The sequence below is a fragment of the Accipiter gentilis genome, chromosome 32 (genome assembly GCF_929443795.1).
Source record: "Accipiter gentilis chromosome 32, bAccGen1.1, whole genome shotgun sequence".
In the NCBI taxonomy this organism is placed as follows: Eukaryota; Metazoa; Chordata; class Aves; order Accipitriformes; family Accipitridae; genus Astur; species Astur gentilis.
In genome coordinates, this window is record NC_064911.1 from 9,047,937 (window position 1) to 9,070,034 (window position 22,098).

The window sequence follows — 22,098 nt, forward strand, 5'->3', positions numbered from 1 at the left end:
AAGAAAGCTAAAAATGAAAACTGAGATTCTCATGTGTTCAGGGGCAGGGGCGTTGTCACCCTGGGCAAAGTCACCCTGCCACTCATGGCAACAACTGGAGGGAGATAAGCATTTCTGAGGGTAATTCAGCCCTTCTAGGTCAAGTTTATTGTCTCGGAAAGTCTTTTCTGAAACTATTACAAAACATAGAATCTACCTTAGGGACTAGGAACAAGACAAGGTGGTCTACAGCGAAATGCTGGCCATGTGATCTGAGCACAGCTCAGCTCGTGACATTGTCCCTCAAGTCTTGCAGGAAAGTCGCTTCCTGTTCGGATGACTCGAAACCAGCCCCCTTGTTATGGTGTGAACTGTGTATATTCCCTGGATGAGTATAAAGTTTCATTGGATGAAATAATTTTTCTGGAGAGTATTTAAGAGCCTAAATAACAGAAACCTAACTAAAAATGTCTCCAAGGCATATTTGTGACATTACACTCATCATATTAAAAACTCCTGGATCAGTCTACAGTCTAAGAACTGTATCTGCTAATGCAATGGCTGCATTTCATCCCCTGCAGATTTTGCTTTCAGAAATGGGAATGCAGATACATAAACTCCTGAACTCCTGAAGTCTATTCGTTTCTGACTGGTGGCAGCTGTTAACTGCCCTGACACATCAGTTCATCAATACTTTTCTTTTGCAATATTTTCAAACCCAGAAGATATTAACCGGGAGTGGTAGTGCATCCCCCTTCCTACCGCAGAGCAGATGTTGTCTCAAAAGAGGAGCTTGTGTTTGCATTTCAGCTATTGGGATTCATAGTTAACAGTTTATGGGAGCAGATTGTCACAAACCTGCTGCAATTTTGTAGTGTTATAACGGGAGATCTTTTGCCAAAAAAGAAATCTGAGTTAAGGTAGTGGATTTAGGAACTCACAAAAAAGTCATAAAGAAAGAAGATATTGACACATACCTAGAATAAATATTTCTTTAAGGTTCTCCTATTTTCTGCTGTCACTTTTTATACAGCTAGGACCTGATCCATTTCTGTACAGCTAGGACCTCTGGAGTGAGTGGAAAACCATTTCATTGTCCATTAGAACATATCCCAGCTGAATTAGAAAAATGGCAATACTTTTTTTGTGAGAAAGAATCTCCATGGTATGCATGAATCACAATTACTAAAGAGAACTGGTGTGATTCAAAGCCCTGCACAAAACCTGTGAAGTTAACAGCAATCTGTCTACTTCAAAAAGCTTTGAGAACCTCTCTGTCTCACCTCTTGCACTGTCTTTAATAATGCAATCTTTGAACATCTTTCTTTCATCTTAACAAGAGGGCTCTGCAATATTTGATGTTTGCAAGGAGGACATTCACTCTGCAATGTATCATAAAGTGCTATTTACCAAGCCAATAACCTATCTGTTCCTGGCTGCAGATGCTGAGTTGTTTGGAACATATGTACCATGATCTTGGATTGGTAAAAGACTTCAACATCAATCCTATCACGTTAAAGAGGTGGTTGGTAAGTATTTCAAATTCCTGATATTTGCAATTTTTCAAATTCCAAAACCAATAAACAAAACATTTAGTCATGGAATTAACTTGACTCACATGAGTAATCCCACTGAAAGCAGTCAATCTATAAAAATTCATAAAATTTAAGTACTTCAGCAAATGTTTGCATTCTTGTGGTAATAGCTTACATTTTTTTAAATGTTTTGCATTTGTTTGCTGAGCTTTCTATTACTGAAAGTAGTTCATTTCTGTTGAATGCTCTTGATACCTGCTGTAAATGTAGACAAGATGAGTGTCTTCATATATGGCCAAAAAAAGCCAGTATGTGCAATAATCATTAGATGTCCTAAATCACAGGGAGTAAAAGAGCAAGGCAGGAAGGAAAAAGAATTGCTGAGAAGTTATATAACTTTCTTTGCCTTGGTCTTTAATGTTGAGAAGGTTGCAGAGATGCAAGAGATGATAAAGATGAGATCATACCAAAACTAAGATGTCTAAAGAAGAAACACAGGTTATAAGGTCCAAGGGAGACCATAAGAAAGAATTTGCTAAAAAGCTGAAGAATATATTGGCTTTCTCAGAAAAACCCATCATGTTCCTAGAGGACTGCAGAACAGTAAATATTTCACCCATTGTTTAAAAAGGATGTGGGGATACCCTGAAGAATTATGGTTAGTAAAACTTACATCTCTACCCGACAAATTGATTGAAACATTAAAAACATCATGATGTGAAGCTCATTATACAGATGTTTCATATGATTCCTGTAGCAAAGAATTATATCTCACTAATATCTTCTAATTACCTGAAGAGTATGGACAGAATAGAAGGAACTTTTTTACGATTGACGTAGACTCCCAGAAAGGCCTGAACAAATTCCACAAATTCAGAAGGTGGCTAGAAAACACAAAGCAAAACACTGGATTCATTATATCACAAAGTACAGCTAGAGCAAAAAGCACCTGGGCACCAGCGTACACAGGGCAGTGACTGCCACTGCTTGGTGTGCTGCTACCGGCTGAAGCTAACAAGGCATTAGGCTGATCAGAGACTGGAATAAGGGATAAAATGAACTAATATGTTACCATGTCTCCATAGAAGGTATAAGGCTTACCTGGAATTTATGCCTAGGAATTTAGAAAAATGGTATGACTACATTCAAGGAGATAAAAAAATGATTGAGACCTTGGAAATCTCTCCCCAAAGAAGGCAGATGAAAGATCAGTATTGTGACCTTAGAAAGCAGCTGAACAGAAGGGGTGGGACAAAACCCAATGCAATAAAGACTAGCACAGAGCAGATAAACCAGAAAATTTCCTCCTCCTGTCTCACAGACTGAAAACATGGGAAATAAGGTGATATGTCAACACACATCAACATGCCACCCACACACATTACTGCAGGCAGCTTCCTGTTAGCTCGTATCTCCAAGCAATTTGTTACCACTAGCATTTAAGGCAGCCTTGTTCTGAACAACGAGGGGAGTTTATTATGTATTTTCTACAAAGGTAAGACAGGGTGAGATTTCCTTTCTTAAACACTAGCTTCACAGAAAGAAAGGCGATTCAAAAAAGCTCCAAGGACTCTGCTTCAAACTATGATAGTTTCCCAGGCACAGTATGGGCACCAGTTTGAACTTAAGTGGGTGAGAAAAAGCCACCTCATGCATATGCTTGCTTTCTTGCTCCCCCATCCACTGGCTACAGAAATGTTCCAGAAAGGGGAGGAAAGGATGAGTAACACAACCCAGTCTCTCCAGCCCTTCAGTGCTCTGAGTCAGGAGTCCCCTGGGATGCTCTGGGCTCTGCTGCTGGATGTATAGCTTACATCCGTGCAGTGCTGTACAGTGCCTGAGCGCAACCACGGTGTCCGTGTGGAGGCTGTGAGATACTGCCCACCACTTGTGAGCCTGGCTGTCAACCGTATTGTGCCATTGGTTATTCATTTTAAAATAATGTAAAATATTTCTAAAGTCCTTGCTGCAGAATAATCTGAACAGCATTTGCAATGATGCCCCCAGATATTGAATAAGCATTGAAAACCCACAGTTCTCTTGACCTCATCCAGAGCTTTGAGGCTTCCTTGAAGTCAGGTACCAGGTTGAATGGTTTGATCCTGATGGGGCTTGAGGACACTTGAAGAAAATTCACTGTTTAGCTGGAGAAGGGGACATGTCATTAATTCAGGCTCAGTAATTGAAGCATGTGCATAAGGGCTCTCTAGGGTCCAGGCTATGGAGGCTTCAGCAGCAGGGGTCCAGCAGTGCTGCTGATGCTTGGCTGTTTTTTGTGGGACAGGATACCAAAGGCTATCCAGTGCATTGGAAAACTGACTGTGGCATGTGTTAGCCCAGCTGTGCCAGCTTCACTCAGCTAGCCCGGCTGACAGTAGCAAGGACACATGGGAAAACAAGAGTTAGCTTGCTTTTGTAATGAGGGCACATAGCCAGGATCTGTAGAAAGTTAAAACACACAAAAATCAGTCCCATGTGCCTTTATGGCTAAATCTCTGCCATGCTGCCTAGCGCAGGAAATCCACACAGGTATGGTAGTGTGTGTGCATTCGCATCATCACTTTGCCAAGCAACACATACTAAAATGCCAGCTCTGAGCATCTTCAAATGAAATAACTACATTTCAGCCTTGAAGACTTCAAAGCTGCAATTTGCATTCAGTGAGAGAGGGGAACGGGGATGTACTTTAAGTTCTTTACACACCTCAAAGTCACCGTTTAACCACCTCATGGTTTGAAATACAAATTCAGGATGAGAGCACAGAGTCCTATCTCAAGACTGAGATGCATTTGCAGCTGTGCTGGGATGTTTACCCATTGCCAGCTGGTATGAGAGAGAAGTTGCTATGAGCTTTACCTGCTGACAAATTCTTGAAAGGCAGTAATCTCTCACCCTCCCCCAGGAAGGCAGGGTGTCACAGGGCCTCGTGCTGTCACTCTGCCCTAGCAGAAAATAATACGGAGCTCCGTAGGACTCCTGTAGGGATATACAATGCTTCCAGGGAGGCTGGGAAGCATATGTAATCATGTTTTTATACAGAAAGAGCTCTCCTGTCTCTGACTGCTTCATTCCCTCTCTCTGCAGCTGTGTATTCATGACAATTACAGAAACAACCCCTTTCATAATTTTCGGCACTGCTTCTGTGTGACCCAGATGATGTACAGCATGATCTCCCTCTGCAGCCTTCAGGTATGTCCCCCACCTCAGTAGTATCACTCCATTTCCATCATGGGGCACATGTTTGTCCACTGAGCACCATCACACCTGTGCCATTTTTCTTGCAAAACAGCCCACCACCTTGCTAGCAAGTGATGAGCTTTAGAGTAGCTGCACTTGTTCAGTCCCTGGAGAGAGGAGGAGAGCTGTTGCATTTCCACCTCTGGCTGCACAGTCAGCCATCCCACCCCAGACCCCAAGCACCTACACAGCTTTCTGAGGCTGCTAGGAAGCTACCTTCACCTCCTGGATATCCCCAGTTTGCACAATGAAGCTCTTTTGACACTCTGATAGCATGAAACATCGATGAATCAGATCCAAAAGCCTACTAAATTATGGTCTGTGGATATGGGCTTCATCTGTGACACAAAATGTTCCCACAAGAGGTTTTCTCCAAATGTGTGCTTGCACCTAGGTGAGCTACTGCAAATAATGCCTTGCACATACTGTGTGCAAGCTTTACATTCAACCTGTACTTTGTCCAAAACTATAGGCATCACTTATTTTTGTTGACTGGATAACCTGTGTTTATATATTCATTTCATTTCTGTACAAGTCAGATTTTATTCAGTTAAAAAATGCCTTTCTTCTCCATAGTTAAACATCTTGGTTACTGGCCTAAGCCTATTTTCTTGCCAGTAAAAGTATAAAGAAAAACTTGCTTTAGTGGAAGTTCATCCGATTCAGAAGCTGTGGGAACACAGCACTTAATTTTTCTCACTCTTTTCATAACTTTAGTTAATGCAGAATGCAATGGCAACTAAGCTATCTTCCAGCCCTCCCTTAACTAATCAGGATGCTCAAATGACTTGTAAAAGACGGTACTAATATCTCAGTGCTTTTATATGATCTCTGCAGTAATAGCAAGTTTCAAGCAAATTAGCCCCTCGAGCTGCCGTTATTTAATGCAACAAAGGCACATCTGAGTCATTTTTAATGGAAGGGAAGGCAGAATTCTCTTTGTTGACTGAAGCAAATTGACCTATGGAAAAATACTTCATTTTGCTCAGATTTGCATTTCTCTAAAAAGTAAATGTGGGCAGGTTTTTTTACTTCTTTTCATTTATGGGGATAGGGGAAGTAGAAATTGTAATACTACATTAATGTTTTGTATTTTACAGGAGAAATTTTCCCAAATTGACATCTTGATTCTCATGACTGCAGCAGTATGCCATGATTTGGACCATCCGGGCTATAACAACACGTAAGTCTGTCTCTTGCTTTCTCTTCCATTAAAATTTATTGGGAAGGTAATACCAGCTGGCATTTTTGGTAGAACAGGTTTTCCTTCTCACAGCTTGAGCTGGCCATGACCTTCCCCCAAGGCCCTGCTGTTCACTCACACATGGGCCAAGGCAGAGCTTCATGCAGAAAACTCAGGTCTGGGTTGGGGTTGCCAGCTGTCCTTGGCTATGTAAGGAAAATGTTTTTTCAGCTTTCTATTCCAACATTTTCCCCCACTCCTGAGAAAACAAGGTAAAATGTTTCACAGCTGAGAGAGAGGGCATAAATGATTATAGCTCCATTTACTGAAATGGACTAATTACACTGAAATGCAAAGGGTGATTTAACTTACACATTATTTCATAATTATAAATCATGAAGTGCATATTATTCTATTTATTATCATGTGAGGAAATCAGAATTGTTGACCCATGGACAATTTGTGTGCATGTATGTGTGTGTGAAAAAGAGAGAGAGAATCTAATTTATTTGGGGCCATTCATTAAGTAAGGGCAGAACCCAATTCTGACTCAGATCAGTGAGAATCTCCCCATTGACATTAGTGGGGGTTGAATGAAGCCCAGACAGTTACTTCTGTGATTGTTCTATGTCACTTTAAGCTGCAGAGACTTGGTAAAATTTTTTAAAAACCCTCTAGCAGAATAGTGCCTGAGATGATATTAAAGTAATATCTATCTTCTCTAAAAATCTGATTTAGCATTAACAATCAAGAACCAAACTGCAGCTAATTGAATAAGTATTGAAAAGAATGTAAATAAAAGTAAGCAGCATGGTTTAGAGCAGCTGGTGTGTGTCTGCAGGAGTTCTCATTGTTTTTCTTCCCATCAGCTATCAGATAAACGCACGAACTGAGCTTGCAGTACGCTACAATGACATCTCCCCACTGGAGAACCACCACTGTGCTGTGGCTTTCCAGATCATTTCCCAGCCAGAATACAACATTTTCTCCAATGTCGACCAGGACCAATTCAAACAGATAAGACAGGTATGAATGCTGGTCCCATCTGTGTCGTACAAACTGTTCCTGAAGATGTAAGCACACACAGACTTCCCTGCTGTACAATGCAAGTGAATCATTCTCCCTAGTGGGTATGACTGAGAAAGCCCCTCACACTGGAAGGATCCAAGAGGGATTCTTGGAAAATTTCCACAGCAGCACTCCCTGGAATGTCTTGCTGAGAAATAATGAGTACATCCTGACTATTAAAGCCTATGACATTTTGGGGATAGATATTTATATTATTGAAGAAGCCAATTAGCTCTGACTGGGAAAGGATTAAGCTCTCATGGCAGAAGTTTATGCTTTAAGAGAACATTGTATTAATTTAAGAGGGGCTTCAAAATAGGAAAAGATTTACAACAGCAGAGCATTTGTACTGTTGGAAGAGGCTCTGGTGGACTGGGAGTCACCACAGTTATCTCTGAGACAGTGAACAATGCTACAATTCCCATCAGAGCACTAAGGGCCAAAATTTGGTCTTAGTTTCCACATTGCACGTTCCTTAAACACCAAATGAAAAAACAGACCAATACAAGGGCTCACATACCGGTCTGGTTGGAGTTACTGATTCTGCCAGTACATGGGAAGCAGGCATGGACCCAAAATGGTTAGATCTGTATGAAAATCCGCAACTTTAAATTAACCACATGTTTTCCCATCATAAACTCTGCCTAGCAGGAGGATACAGAACTCCTAACACATTGGCTGCATCTGGGTATTTCAAAGACCTTAATCCAAGGAGGAGAAGCACAGAGGACATCCACATCTGCTGATCTTTGTCTCTTCCTAGGGCCACTAAGAGTCAGCAGCAAAACATATAGTGCTTTCCAAGGAGCCAAAAGTGGATCTTGGCAGAGTGTGGCTTTTAACATCCTGTTGTACAGTTTGTTTTTCCACAATTAGTCAATCAGAAAGGAAAAACCTCAGTGCCTCTGGAATATCACACCAGCGTTACAGATCAATCCAACCATGATCTTCATATACCTTGAACTCTTTATAACCCTCTTCCAGTTTGCTTGGCAGTTTCAAGTCAGAAGCTTCCCCTTTCAGTATTAACAATGTAATGCATCTGAGGTTTTTTGTGTGTAAGAAAGACTCTACTTTGCTCTGCAATAGAAGACTTCTTAAAGAATGTCAAGTTAATATGTGAACATATTTTCTTTGCTAGGGGATAATTACATTAATCCTGGCTACAGACATGGCGAGACATGCAGAAATACTGGACTCTTTCAAAGAAAAAATGGAAAATTTTGATTACTCAAATGAAGAACACATGACCTGTGTAAGGAGGTTTTGTGGATTATTATTTTTCTGTGCATAGTGTGAAAGCTTGTAGATTACCATTTGTTTGTTTAAAAAACAAGATTCAATATACATGATCAGAAAAGAATCCTTCTTATGTCCTCTGCCCCACCAAAAAGAATTACAATTTGGAAGTGCTCTATATAAAATAGATTATTCCAGCTTTAAAAATCTTGGAGTCCCATCAGGAAAAAAATATATTTAGTCTGTCAGGTCACAAACTCTTATTGTCCCTTACTGTGGGGCAAAAAGTATGTATCCACAGGAGTACAAACTCTAGCACCCTCTACCTCCCAATCCAGTCATCTTTGACGTCCAGGGAATTCTTTCCCCAGCTGCCTCTGAGTGCTCCACAAACAACTTCATGGTCATTTGTGGCTGAATCTCTTCATGCAGCAGATAAGGGCACATCCCACTGTGACACATCCCAGCGCTACAGACAGGGAAACCAAGGCAGAAAGGGGATAAGTGATTTAGACAGAGTTAACTGGGGGAGTGGAAAAGAATCCAGATCATTTAATCCTAAAACTGTCTTTTCTGTTTGAAAACATTGCCTCCCACTGCATTGTAAAGACACAGGTTCTGGATAGGGGGAAAAGGGCTGGCATTAAGACTGCAGTGTTAAAGTATTGTCCTCTTTCAGCTGAAGATGGTACTGATAAAATGCTGTGACATCTCCAACGAAGTCCGCCCAATGGAAGTAGCAGAGCCCTGGGTAGATTGCTTACTAGAGGAATATTTTATGCAGGTAAGAATGAGGGAGAGATGCGATTGCACAAATTGCTGCTCTTCCTGAATCCCACCTCAACTACAGGTGCTCTGCTGTCTGACAGCCCAGTCTAGCTCTAGGATGGAAAGGATTCTTTTACAGAAAGTCAGAGAAGGATATCAGCAAGAGAAGCTGTTCAGAAAGCAAGTGAATGCAATTGAGTACAATTTCCAGATGAAAGACAATAGCAACCTAGAAATCCTAATGCTAGCAGACTGAAGCTTGTTCTCTGTAAAGTGGCTGCCTTGCAAGTTCGTTTGATGTGTAAATGCTTTGGGGGCCAAAAGGGCAAGAGTACTGGCAAGAGAAAGTTGTCAAGTAAATTATATCAAATATCACTTGGGAACTAGTTTAGATAATTTTCACTGCATGTGAACATTCCCCTAAAGAGAAAACAGAAGACTTGCTGAGGTGTGCACAGTCAGACTTTAAGCTCCACAAACCATTGCTCCTCACTGGATTCCCAGCTAAACACAGTTTCTGATTGCTTAAAAAAGGATCCCTGGAAGAGCAGCCTTCAGCTGCCTCTGGCACACGGGCCCTTGAGCAGTGTGTACGTGCTGCAGCAGTGCGATCTTAAACTACACACAGCTGCAGTGCTCCAAGGAGGAGATGCCAGAGCTTTCTTGTGTGTTTTGTCTATACTTTGATAGGGTGCATGCCAAGGAGGGCTTCTCACAAGAGACAGACATCTCGGATGATGTGTCAGAAACACTTCTAGCTCGCTGCGTCTCCAGCTTTTTATTCAAAATTACAGTATCATCTGTGTGCCTTACTGTTATGGCCATCCAGCAAATGTACTATGTGCTGCAAGACCCAATAATTGAGAGAGAAAGTCTGCTACAAGATATTTTTTTTGCACACACAGTCTGTGACCTCCTTGCACATGAACCCACATGGAAACAGTGAGTTATGTGGTCAAGTAGGTCTTTGCAGTCAATGGAACTATTCTCCATTGACCTGGCTAGCCAGAACGAGTTTTAATCATTAGTAAAGAAGGAGATGTGATTTCTGGTTGAATACCTGAAAATAATCACCCTCTGGAGAATGATGAGGAAATCAAAGACCTATTCCTTCTCTTCCAGAGCAGCAAGAGCCATTACCACCTTTCTGAATGCTCTGAAATATTTTACCTCACAAGTCCCATGGGTTTGCAAAGGGAATTAGGTGGCCTCATTGCCCTGTAAGCCTGGAGGTGAACGCTTTCATGCCAGTGCTATGCACAGGTAACTGAACAGAGTTCACTTTATTCAGATGCTTGCTCTCAACAAAGAAGGATACATTGGCCCGAGGGAAGCATATTGCTATTCTGTGCTATCTTCAGACACTACTGAGATCTGTATCTGAAGGCTACTGCTCTTTAGCTAGCAATCTGCTTGGTACATTACTGTCCTCACAGACTTCTAGCCAGGATTAATATTTGTTAACTCTGAATTTGTTCCAGAGCGACCGAGAAAAATCTGAGGGGCTTCCAGTGGCACCGTTCATGGACCGTGATAAAGTGACCAAGCCGACAGCACAGATCGGCTTCCTGAAGTTCGTTCTCATCCCCATGTTTGAAACAGTAACAAAGGTAAGTCACCCAAGGCCAGAAGCAGAAGCAGGGGCATGCAGAGCTTCAGCGTTTGCTCCGACAGGCATTTAGTTAGCCTGGGAAATGAGGATGTACAGTTCACACCCTGCCTTTCACCCAATTTCTAGCATGTCCAAGTTAATGAATACAAAAGGAAATGTTGATATTCTCTCTGTTGTTTTCACCTAGCTGTTCCCAGAAGTGGAGGAGGTGATGCTCCAGCCCCTTTGGGAATCCAGGGACCACTATGAGGAATTAAAACAGATAGATGATGCTATGAAAGAGGTAAGCTCTAAAATATCTCTTAGATAAAGCAAACATTATGATTGAATAAGTCAAACATTATCATTTAATAGCAGCTTAATTCCAAAACAGTAGGAATGCTTATGGCATAATCATCATCACGAGAAACACAATCATTATACCTGGCTGGAGAGAGGCATATAACCACAAGCAGTAAGTGTGCACAAGAGCACGCCCTTGCAGAGTCCACCAGGCACCACACAAGTACAGCCGTGGGGAGGGAGCTGCTTGCAGCAGAGGGACCTTGACACAAAACCCAGAGATAAGTGCCTGAGGGGAGCGCGTTAGCAAACACCTTTTCCTGAAGGGAGCTGCCTTCCCATGGGAAGGAGTTAGCCTGGGCTAGATGGCGAGATTGCAGCAAAATGTCCTGGGGCTGGGCAGTTCAAGGCACTGTACCACCAATGCATAAGTTTATTTTTTGGGAAGAAACTTCCACTCAAGTGTCTATCATCAAGGATGTGCTTGAAAATTTATGAGGAATTACTCTTTCATACACAGCACGCAGTAGGATTAAACACACAATCAATGAAGCCATTTTCTGGTCCAGGCTGAGTGAGGACTTCCATTTACAGTGTCTCTCATTTTGACATGCAAGGCTTAGGGGAAGTAAGATATACATGTAACCACTTTTGCTGTCTCTGACCATGTCTGAATTGCCTCAGGAGCCTGGCGGGGCAGAGACCGAGGCCAGGCCCTGGGAGCAAGTGCCCTGTGCCTGCAGTGCAGCAGCCAACATGCTGGCCTGGCTTCTGCAGCACCCTGCAGCCTGTGACATTGGGCCTGCACGCCTTCCTCACACACTTCTTCGAGGACTTCTTTTCCATGCCAAGGCAGATGACAAAACCCACCTAAATGGCATCACAGTGTAGGGTTTTTCTGACATGAACAAATTTATCATGTAGATAGGATATATCAGTCACTCTGTCATTAAAATAAATTGGGAAGTGCCCTGGAGCACTAGTTCTGCTCATATTGTTTGATATGTGGGAAATGAAGGTTCATTCACTTGATCATCCTTGGCTGGATGAGTGGAATAGTAGCTTTCTGGTGTAGTAACCACCTCCTCCCAAGTGCTTTGGAGGAAAAGCCCCTCAGCAGCACAAATACCAAGGCTGGTTAATCAAAGAGCACATGCTTTGAGGGCACTAATTTACAAAGGAGAAGAAAGTCTTTTAGGCATTCTTCAGTTGAGAGGAACATTTCTCAAAGGAGGGAAGAAGAACACAAATATGACTGCCAAACTTTCTGAGTCCTATTCATCTTTCAAGTTGAGCTGAGATTTAACTTCTGGTTTACAGAAGCTGTCAAAACAGAAATTTTAGACAAACTGATGGAGCTTTAATTATGGTGTATTGGCACAAGAGGTCTTAGGAAAATAGGAGCTGCCTGAATTCAGAATTATCCTGAAACGAGAGGAGTCAGTTAATAATCTGAGAGCCTAGCACAGCAGACGATAAGAAAGACTGAGTTCTGTTTACTCAGGACATGCATCCAGAGCTGTTTGGATGAAACAGTGCCCGTGATATACCAGGCTGCTGCCTATTATTTCCCAAGAAATGTTGCACATGCCTTGTGGAGAGATGAGCATTTGACTCACAGCAGCAGTGGAAAGCAGCACTGTGTGAGTCGGGTATTAATCCTGCTTTGCTCTTCATTTCAGTTGCAGAAAAAGAAAAGTGAAAGTTTGACTACCAGCAATACCGGAAAGTGAGACGAAAAAGTCTTTGAGCAAAACATAAGCCCTAAGGTTATTCTGGTTTTGAGAAATGCTGTATTTGCCAAACAGATGTGGTGGCCATGTCAAAATCCAACTGAGAGGACCGTGTACACGGAGAGGTGGCAGGCATGGATGCCCTGCCTGCCTCTCTGGGTGCCTTGTCTACAGCCTGCAGCCCGCTTGCACAGGCGTTGCCACCGTTGGGCACCAAGAGCTCCCCTCACTCCGGCATGCCCACCGCAGCCGCCCCAGCAGGACTTCCTCTGCGGACATTGCACAGGTTGCAGCATGGCTCAAATCTTCAGCAGATTTGTCTTTTTGGTGACCACACTGACCGCAGTCTGTAGAGACAAAGCGGAGTTTAGCTAAGGAGCTTTTTCTGGAAAATGATCCACTGGCATCCAAAAAACAAAAGAAAAAGTTTAGTCAAGATATTATATATATGTGTACAGCAGTATGCTAATGACAGCATAGCTTAACAATACTTATATTCTGACAGGGGTTCTGGCATATATTTTTGTTTGCCTAGTAGGCCCTAAAGACACATTTCTCTGTATTATTCTCTGAATTTTATAGTGTTCACAGTACATTCTGAAGCCCAGCATAGTGGATGCAGGGTTTTTCTTTTTCTACACTAGAAGAAATCAGAAGAAACCTTAGTGAGTTTGCAGGTTTGCTTTGTGGCGTGGTACAGCTAGACATCACGGAAAGCTTCAGCACGAGCAAAGAAGGGAGCACAAAGCTGAAACCACTGTGCAAGCATATTTTTATGCTCATGGATGCAAAAAGCAACAACAAGAAAAACCTTCAAAGATGTACAGATTTTTTTTTACTCTTAAACTGATCTGCTAAATAATATATTCTTCTACAGAAATGGGTGTTGTACTTGTTTCCTTTTGTGTATGCGTTCACATGAGAACTATCTCTGTTCCTAAAGTCAAATGCTTTCATAATGAATACAAGGTAATGGGCTGTAAAGGAGAGGGGAGGGTAGTTCTCCTTAAGAGGAGAAGCTTTGGAAACATTTTTTGTGTTATAAGCACGATGCTGAAAGAGCTTCACTTCCATTGATGACTTTGTAAAAGTTGTGAGCCAAGCGTTGCCCGAAGTTGCAGTCATGCAAACAGACAGCAGGCAATACTGTGATCGACCCCTGTGCACTGCCTCACCAAAGGGGAGGCTGGAAGACATCTCTCTTCCTCATGCCCACGAGATGTGAGCCCACGGCCACGTGGCTCACCTGCTCCTGGTTTCTCCCACTGGGGAAAGGTCACCCTCCCTGGGGGTTTCAGCGGACAGGATCAGTTCCCATCATGGCATGGCTGCTGAGATCAGTGATTTGTACGCACCCTGGCTTGCTGACATCTCTACACACACACACCCCCCCCTCCACTGGCAGCCTTAGGCATGCAGCCAGCGGAGCATCATGCATGTTGCTCCAGTTCTCCTTGGCTCCATTCCCAAGGCTGCCCCATCAACTTTGCTAGGTGTGTCAGCAATAAGGGTAACACTCATACTATGCCTCTGCAAAGTCCAAAGCCACATGCTTTGTCTTAGCTTGTTTTTCAAAAAGAGATGAGTAGGTGGGGGTCAATCTTTCACCCCGTGACCCAGGAAACCCCTTAGCAAGCTCAGCCTCTCTGTCAGGTGTCTAGTACCAAGCTCACCACTGAACAACAAACCCTGCCTCCTGCTCTGGAAATTCAGATTTATTCTCCTGTTGTTTCTGCACATTAATTCTGAGCTTAACTCTTGTTTCTCCCCCAGTGCCTTTTCCCATGTTTGGTCTCTTTCTTTTGCACAAAAGTCTTATTACTTCAGCTGCTCTCCAATCTCTCAGGGAGATCAATATTACCTTGAAACATCCATCCCTCTACCCTGCTCCTGCTTGCACATTTCCAGAGACCCAGGACAGACCCACAACTAGTTCTCTCTGTTTGTGCCTCTTTCTGCCGAAGTTGCCTTCTCCTTTAAACAGCTTTTTGTCTGTGTGGTTTTGGGTTTGCTGCTGCAAACTGGGAAAAGGTCTGATCCCTGGATTTGAACAGTCCTGGGGGACCCCAAGGGAGAAGGGAAGATCAAAGCACAGGGTCAGCTCCAAGCTACACAGACATCTTCATGAATGGATGAACTAAACCCTAGTTTTGATTAACCTCAAAATTTGATGCTTGAAAGTTGGATCTCAATTATGTGGTTTGGGCCTTTTTTCTGTACTAAATCTTGTAATCCAAAGTACATTGTGACCCAGATTGTTCTGCTGTGGAATTCTTCACTTCTTTTTCACAAGTAAATCAAATTTATCATCTCCATTCAAGCGGATTTCTGTCACAAATCAGCTCCCAAAGCAGATGTGCTGTGCAGGAGCTACAATCGCTTAGGATATGCCAAGTCCTGCATTGAGCTAGTTACATTAGATGAGAAATCCTGCTGTAGGAACTTGACTGCACCCTCCTCCCACTAAAACTGTTTAAGAGTTAGATCCTGATAGGAAGGTTTTTTTTCAGTTGGAAGGATTTTCTCTAACTATAAACCCTAATCCAACAAGTATTTATACATGTGCTTAACTCCCACAAGCTTAGTCATGGACCCTGGCATACAGTAGCTAATTGCATAGTGCAGGCTCCTTAGCTTTCTCTAATTGAAGTACATGGGAGTTTGAGAATTGATGGCCCTTGGTGCTTGTTTTGGCTCCATCATTTTTAAGAGCAACCTGAAAACCATTTACTGGAGAGACATGATCAGAAGATGTTGGTGAAACCCCGCTGACTTTATTGGAGCTGCATCAGAGACGTGGAGACGGGAATGCAGCCCTTCCTCAGGGCTGCACTAGTGGCTGTCATGATGCTGTAATGTGCTGTGCAGCTTATTGAAAGAACAGGCAATATCCAGGCTGCTATTCACAGACAGCTGTAAAAAAGAACTCATGCAGTCACAACCAGCTATTGGTATAAATGGGAATACCACAGCATTTTTTAATCTCATTTGCCTTTCTAATATTAAATTTCTAAAAGACAATCCTCCCAACATATGTTTAACCAAGAGGAATGAAAGGCATTCTCTCATAATTCTAGTTTCTTATACTTTTTCCATAATATTTGATGCTGTGATTCATATGCAAATTAACAGATTTGAGAATCTTGGCAATCAGCCCATTAAAATGTCACACATTTTCAGGGTGACATTTTAAAAGTACACTTAGCATGAAAATGAAGTTTTCTGAGGCAGCCAGACAGATGTCTCAAGTGTGATTTAATCTTTTCTCTCCCTAATCCAACGAATAAGAGTGAATATTATATCTCAGTGTTGTTTCAGCTTATGGTAGGTGCCTTACAAGGAACTTTATATGATCTGCTGCATGTGTCTTTTCAGCATCATGACAGTGCCACGTGCATCCCAGCCTTACATTGCTACTCCTATACTTGCGATCAAAGTTTATAACTATTCCACACTGTTTAGCTTGGAAAACTAATGATGAGCCCTGGGATTTTACTTTGTATTATTTTTAAAAAGATGAGATCCCACAGCCCCATATTCACTTCGTCTTTTAGTATGGCTTTCATAATCAGATCAAACTAAGGCTATAGTATAACTGCATGCCTTGGGAAGGAAACAGCTTTTAAAAAAATATGAATACCCCCACAGCAGCCAATTTGCAATGAAAATTTAGTGTGTGTTAAACACATGGGTTATGTAATGCCAAAGAAGTATCTGTACATGGAAATTGTTAATCTCAGTGCTGCCTCTGAGCAGCAATAATAACAGCATCTGCTCCATATGGCAGTGAAGCAGAGTGCTGGTGTGGAGTATGAGCCCATCAGGAGAAGCACTGTCAAGCAGTATTCAATTTTCCTGTTTAAACAGTAGGCTTTTACTGCAAACTGCCCCTTGTCTCTGGAAACATCTGAAGAACAAGTCTTACCTTTGTGCCTGGTTTGTGGCATTAAGAGCATACACACTTCTTTTATTCTCCTGTCATATTGTTCTGTTTTGTTGTGAAGGTTTCTGTGAAAAGAGCAGACATAGTGGGGCACATCACCCACCCTACTAATGCAAAATCTCCCCACATTTACCTCTTTCCCACACTATCATCTCCTTGATTTCCCTGTGGCAAGGCAGGGTATAAAACACAGCAACATGCCTGTTAGTGACAAGGCGCACTCAGTCCCAGCCTGCAGGAAGGATGTATATGAAAGAAGAGCCTGTTGTAGGGCCATCCAGCTGCTGCTCTGACTCTTAATGCAAAAAAAATTGCTTTCCAAGAGGTTGCTCTGGAATCAGGCACATCCCAGCTCCAGGCTGTGGTCCAGAGGACACCAGGCAGGTCCTGCCCTCATGGATCGCCTTTCTGTACGCACGACCCTCTGCCATGTAGCACCCTTGCAATTGAGATTGTTCAGCACCAGCAAAGTGAAGCAAAGACTTTCTGAAGTGTGTTTAAAACAGCTTGGATACTGCTTTTTTCTAGGCAACATGGCAGTGCAGCGGGTAATCTCTCCTTTCTCTCAGCTCTCCAGGGGACTGCCTAAGCAGAGGTAAAGTTTGTACTCTGAAAAACTGGTGCACTGGAGTCCTGGTCTCTGTGTGGGTGCTATGATAGCACAAGAAACCAGTAAGTCTTAATAATAAACCTAGATCTGCCGCGGGCTTCAAATACCCTCTAGAGCGAGTCACCAAGCCAGGGTTTCCCTCTCCTTTCAGAGAGACCCACCTCTGTAAAGCACCTTGTGGTATTCAGCACGTGTAAAATGCTCCTCGCTGCAAGAACCAACGGTTACCATTTTCAGAAAATACAACTTCACAGAAACTTCTGGCCAAAAAACTTATTAGATGTCCTCATAAATGAAGAAGCTGTAACCAAGTCAAACATTTCTTTCTTCGTAATCATGTTGTAGTAGATCTGGCTCATTGCTAGTGAGAAGTCATACTTCTCAAATCATCTCACACACATTTGGCATGTAATCAGGAATTACAGGTGTACTCAGGCACATGCACACACACAAAATGGCTATCTGTAGACATTTTTGTAATACCACTTTTGGCTCTGTTGCAAGATAAACTTAGAACCAGGAGGGCTTGGAAAGCGTAAACTAGTCCTGTCACAGCCAACGTTTGCTATAATGTCTCTAAGGAAAAAAATCTCTATTTTCCAAACTGCGTGGAAGAACACTTATTGCCTGGCTGACAGATCTGGCAGATCCTCTGCCCTAAAGGAAGCTCCAAGGTGACAGGGACTTGGAGCAGCTCTATTTCTTTCTAGAGAAAAAGAGCTTGCTCTCAGCCCGCTTATGGTGTTCTGGGCTCAGGACAGCTGGGACGTGCTCCAGGCTGAAAAACACAACAAGAAAATCAACACAAAAGCAGATAAATCCTCCTCAAATCTGTGTGCTCAAGCCATGCCTTCTAGCGTGCCCAGTTAATAGCTCCCCTGCTTAACCCCTGGAAGCCAGCTTGTCCCACAGCACTCATGCTACCAGACAGCTGCCAGCATTTGCGGCTGCCGCATAATACAGAAGGATGCTCTAAAGCACCCATAACTAATGGGCTTGTGTACGGACAATTAAGCTATAAGTCATTAGATACGCATGCATCTCCGTGGAAAGGCAGATCCAGACCTGTCCCTGGCCTGGTCTAAGACAGGAGAACATGCCAAGTCAGAGGGACAGGCAACCACATGGTATGGGGACAGAGCATCCCCTTATAATTTGTCAGCCTCAGGTATTATGGGGGGTTTTTCAAGCTTTCCCAGATAGTTTTAGTGTTTGGGTATGCACAGCTTGCTCCTGGCATGGTGTCTCCAACTGCTCGTCTGCTGCCTGACCACCCCTGCTCCCCATACCCGAGAGGTGAAAATGTCCCCCCGAAGGACGGCTGGTGATGGACACGTTGGGCTCTAGCACCGTGGTTCTTGTTCCCAGCCATGACCGCCCTCAGCGGTCAGCGCTGCAAGGGCTTCAACGTAAATGCAAATGACTGGCAAAGGGAAGGCCACACGAAGGGGACATTGGCTCTGAGGCCATTCTGCTCTTTCCAGCTTTGTATCAGGGAAGCTGGTTGAGGTTGCTTTTTCAGGGGGAGCTTCTTTTTTTGGGCTGGATAGGTTTTTTTTCACGCACTTTTCCATCTGGCCCTGCAGTGCTTGCTCTGCTTTTCAAATCAACGTGCTGAAAACATAGCGGCCATGTTTGCGTACCGCTGCAGTCAGTGCCTGAGGATCGGCCAGGCTTTCTGTCACACAAAAGCCGCCTTGTCAGGCCTTCACATCTGGGGCCACGTAAAATGGCCCCGGGGCCCTCTTGTAGTTTAACTATAAATGTAGCCTACAAGTAGGCCTGCGGCTCTGGAAAGCAGATGGTGAGGCAGAGCCGGTGCCCACGCCACGCAGGGCGGCTCAGAAGCGGTGGGGAAAGAGGGAGCAGAGCGGCTCCAGGCCGCCATCGGAGTTTCTTGGCTGCCGACCCCAGCCTGCCCCCTCAGCCACGTCTGCCCCCGCAGCCCCCAGGTTCATAAATGAAGGGAAGGAGGGGAGCGGTGGGGAAAAACCTCTGACAGCCTCACAGCTTCGAGAATGACAGTTACAGGAATAAGAGATTTTCCAGTTTGATGAGCAAATTCCTCAATTCCCCTCCCCCTCCAAATTTCTGCACCAACTTGAAAGCTTGAAATTTCATTTCCTTTACTGAAAGATCCTCAGCTAAATTAAATGAACATTCAGAGCAATGCTTACGCATTGCTTCATTCTTGAGCTATTATCTCCCTTTCAAAAAACGTTACTGATTTTAGGTGAAATCCTTGAAACAAACCAACCCACAACGTCCCTATTAGAAAGGTTTTCCACCACGTTTCCTTGCCCTGCTTTGAAACAACCTGCCTAATTTGATTTCGAACCACAGGCGACGCCAAAGCTGTGGCTGGGATCCCCCCTCTGCCGCCCTGGGGCCCTGTAGAAGATGGCGGAGGGGCAGAGGACGGGGTCAGGCCAGGGGAGCTGTGCAGGCAGCAGGTAAGTGCCTCGCACCCGAGAGGAGGCCAGTGCACCCCAGAAAGTGGGGAAGAGCCTGGGACGGGCACCGGTGGGTCCCACCCCACTTGCACCAGGAGTTTTAGTGCCTCCACCCCACTGCTTCCCAGCGCCGTCCAGGGCACTGGGACTCGCATGGTGCCACCAGGGCTGGCCAGCGGGGTTTGGCTGCAGGGAGATAGCTGCTTATCTTGGGGAAGAACTGAATAATATGTTCCTAAAGGTTACAGGATAACAAGTCTAAAACACTGTGTACTTCAGAAAGTTCACCGGGGCAATGTGTGTGTCATAAATGACAATTTCATTTCTTCCAGGCTGTTTTTTTTTTTTTTTCCCCTCACTCAAGACTTTGATCCTCCTCGTCATGCTGGCTACTGTGTGTGTTGCCAAGGGCAGATCTCCAGCTGCAGTGACTCGTCCTAGCTCCTTTGCTTGCTTGTAGAGGACACGCCACTCATTTTAGGGAAGGTGAGCCAAGGCTGCATCATCCAGAGCCTCCGGAGGCTGCCCACACTCTGCCAGAGAAGGGTAGCGAGTTTCATCTCCATCTGGAAGGCAGCCTGCATACAGGGAGATCCTGGTTTGCAGGACTTCAGTGGACAAAAAGTATAGGAATCTCCCCTTTATTTACAGTGTTTCATTTTATCCTACCAGCTGTTTCATTTATTCATCCTGTATGGTGATTTATTCATTGACCTGTGCTTCACATTGCCATTTCCACCCCGGCAGAAAGCATCAGCTGCTGCCTGATCTCTGCACAGTGCTAAGCACCTTCATGAGACTGGGCTATGACAGGTCATCCTGCTTCACCTGCTGGCAAGTACATTTAAAAAGCAGAAAAAATGCATTCCTATGCATACATCTTATTTTATTTATGTATTTATGTAACTGTTTTGACTAAGGGGAAAATTATGAACACATAGATAGTGCCACCCACAGCTGTGAACTGCACTGAATTATAGGCATTTATATAGCTTCGTTTAGGTGTTGTACAGAATTGAGGCTCAACATGCTACTTTTGCATGAAAATACATAAAAGTAAACTGAAAAGGTTACAAGCTGATTAATATAAAAAGTTTGCACCCATTAGTATGGTAGAGCTCTTTCTTTCAAACACCAAGTATACAGGCTAACTCAGGAGGTTTACTTTTTTCAAAGCTGAGATTAAATCCAGTATTTCCAGTGTAATAACCTTATAACACCTTTAAATTTATCTCTAGGACAAAGGTCTTTTCTCATCCCAGTTATTAAAATTTAACTAGGGAGACAATAATCATCTTGAAAGACACATTGCACACGGAGGGGGACTCGGTGGCGTGACTTACAAGAGGAACTCAAAGTTTGCAGAGTAAGAATGGTGTTTGCAGACTGTAAAAGAGGATAACAACCCCTGGGACATTCTTTCAAAAAATTGGTGAATCTTGCGCTGCACTACACGGGAGGATTTGCTCTCCATACAGTGGGGTCAAAATCAAAGCCTGTTTGCCAGATAGGGTTTGCCTGGTTTTTTTAAGTTTCTTTTTTTAAGCCCTGTCTTCTCTGTCTTCTTTAGAGCTCAGTAAAGAGTTAGTTTCATGACTGTAAGTTATATCAGAATTCGCTCTCAGAATGTGCATTTACACAGTGCAGTCTTCCTGAAGTGGCAGGCAGGTGCTCCAACTAGTTGCCTGGAAAATCAGCTTCTCTGTAAACAAGCCAGATAATCAAGAGCAGATAAAAGTGCCTGGATTAGCCCTGGGTATATGTGCACATGCTGCCCTTACTCTACTATCCCAACTGTTGCTGTATTTTTACTGCCAGGTGACTGGCAGCATAGCCACGGATGCTCTATGCTGTGGGGCTCCTTGTTTCTTCCTTGCCCAGAGAAGGAGGAGGCATCACAGTAGGCATTAGAGGGTGATCTGCAGTCAAACCCTTTTACCCCTTCCCTCAGTGCACAGCAGGAGCATTTTGGTCTGCAAGAAAGGGAGCTCATGCTCCAATCTGCACTCCCAGTACGGCCAGCTGCCTTATGGCACCACAGCTGCACAGCTCACCTTTTTTTGGGGTGGTAGGCATGGCAATGACCAAGGCATGATATTGCTAGGGATGGCAGCACGGCTGTGACCTTGCTGTCAACACTAACACGTAAGGAAGCTGGCAGCTGCCAGGGCAGGGTTAGCCCCTGCAGCAGGGACGCAGCTGTAGCAAAAGGAAGAGCAAAGCTGGCACCCTCAAAATCCCCATCTCATGGCCCCAGCTTCACCCCCAGCCTTCCGAGAGGGGGAAGGAGTCCCAGGTTTGAGGCTGCACATGTCTGCTCTGCCAGTGCTGCTAAGACCAGGCTCAGGAAGGGCAGTGGAGCCTCTGCTGAGGATGTCCTGTTGCATGGGGTCCATGCAACATACACCTCCAGGCAGTGGAGGTAAGAGCTGGCATTGCAAAGCCAGGGGGAGATA

At 43.9% G+C, this 22,098-nt stretch overlaps 1 protein-coding gene across 1 annotated transcript in view; it reads left to right on the forward strand.

Moving 5' to 3' along the window:
- PDE9A (phosphodiesterase 9A) overlaps positions 1-13,502 on the forward strand; it is a 50,163-nt gene extending 36,661 nt beyond the window's left edge. Inside the window, exons 10-18 of the mRNA XM_049835179.1 lie at positions 1,422-1,508; positions 4,599-4,703; positions 5,852-5,934; positions 6,804-6,960; positions 8,144-8,257; positions 8,921-9,025; positions 10,491-10,619; positions 10,809-10,904; positions 12,586-13,502. Of these exons, the coding sequence (XP_049691136.1) occupies positions 1,422-1,508; positions 4,599-4,703; positions 5,852-5,934; positions 6,804-6,960; positions 8,144-8,257; positions 8,921-9,025; positions 10,491-10,619; positions 10,809-10,904; positions 12,586-12,636 (927 nt within the window). The 3' untranslated portion in view covers positions 12,637-13,502. The remainder of the gene's footprint in view (positions 1-1,421; positions 1,509-4,598; positions 4,704-5,851; positions 5,935-6,803; positions 6,961-8,143; positions 8,258-8,920; positions 9,026-10,490; positions 10,620-10,808; positions 10,905-12,585) is intronic.
- The last annotated feature ends 8,596 nt before the right edge of the window (positions 13,503-22,098 follow it).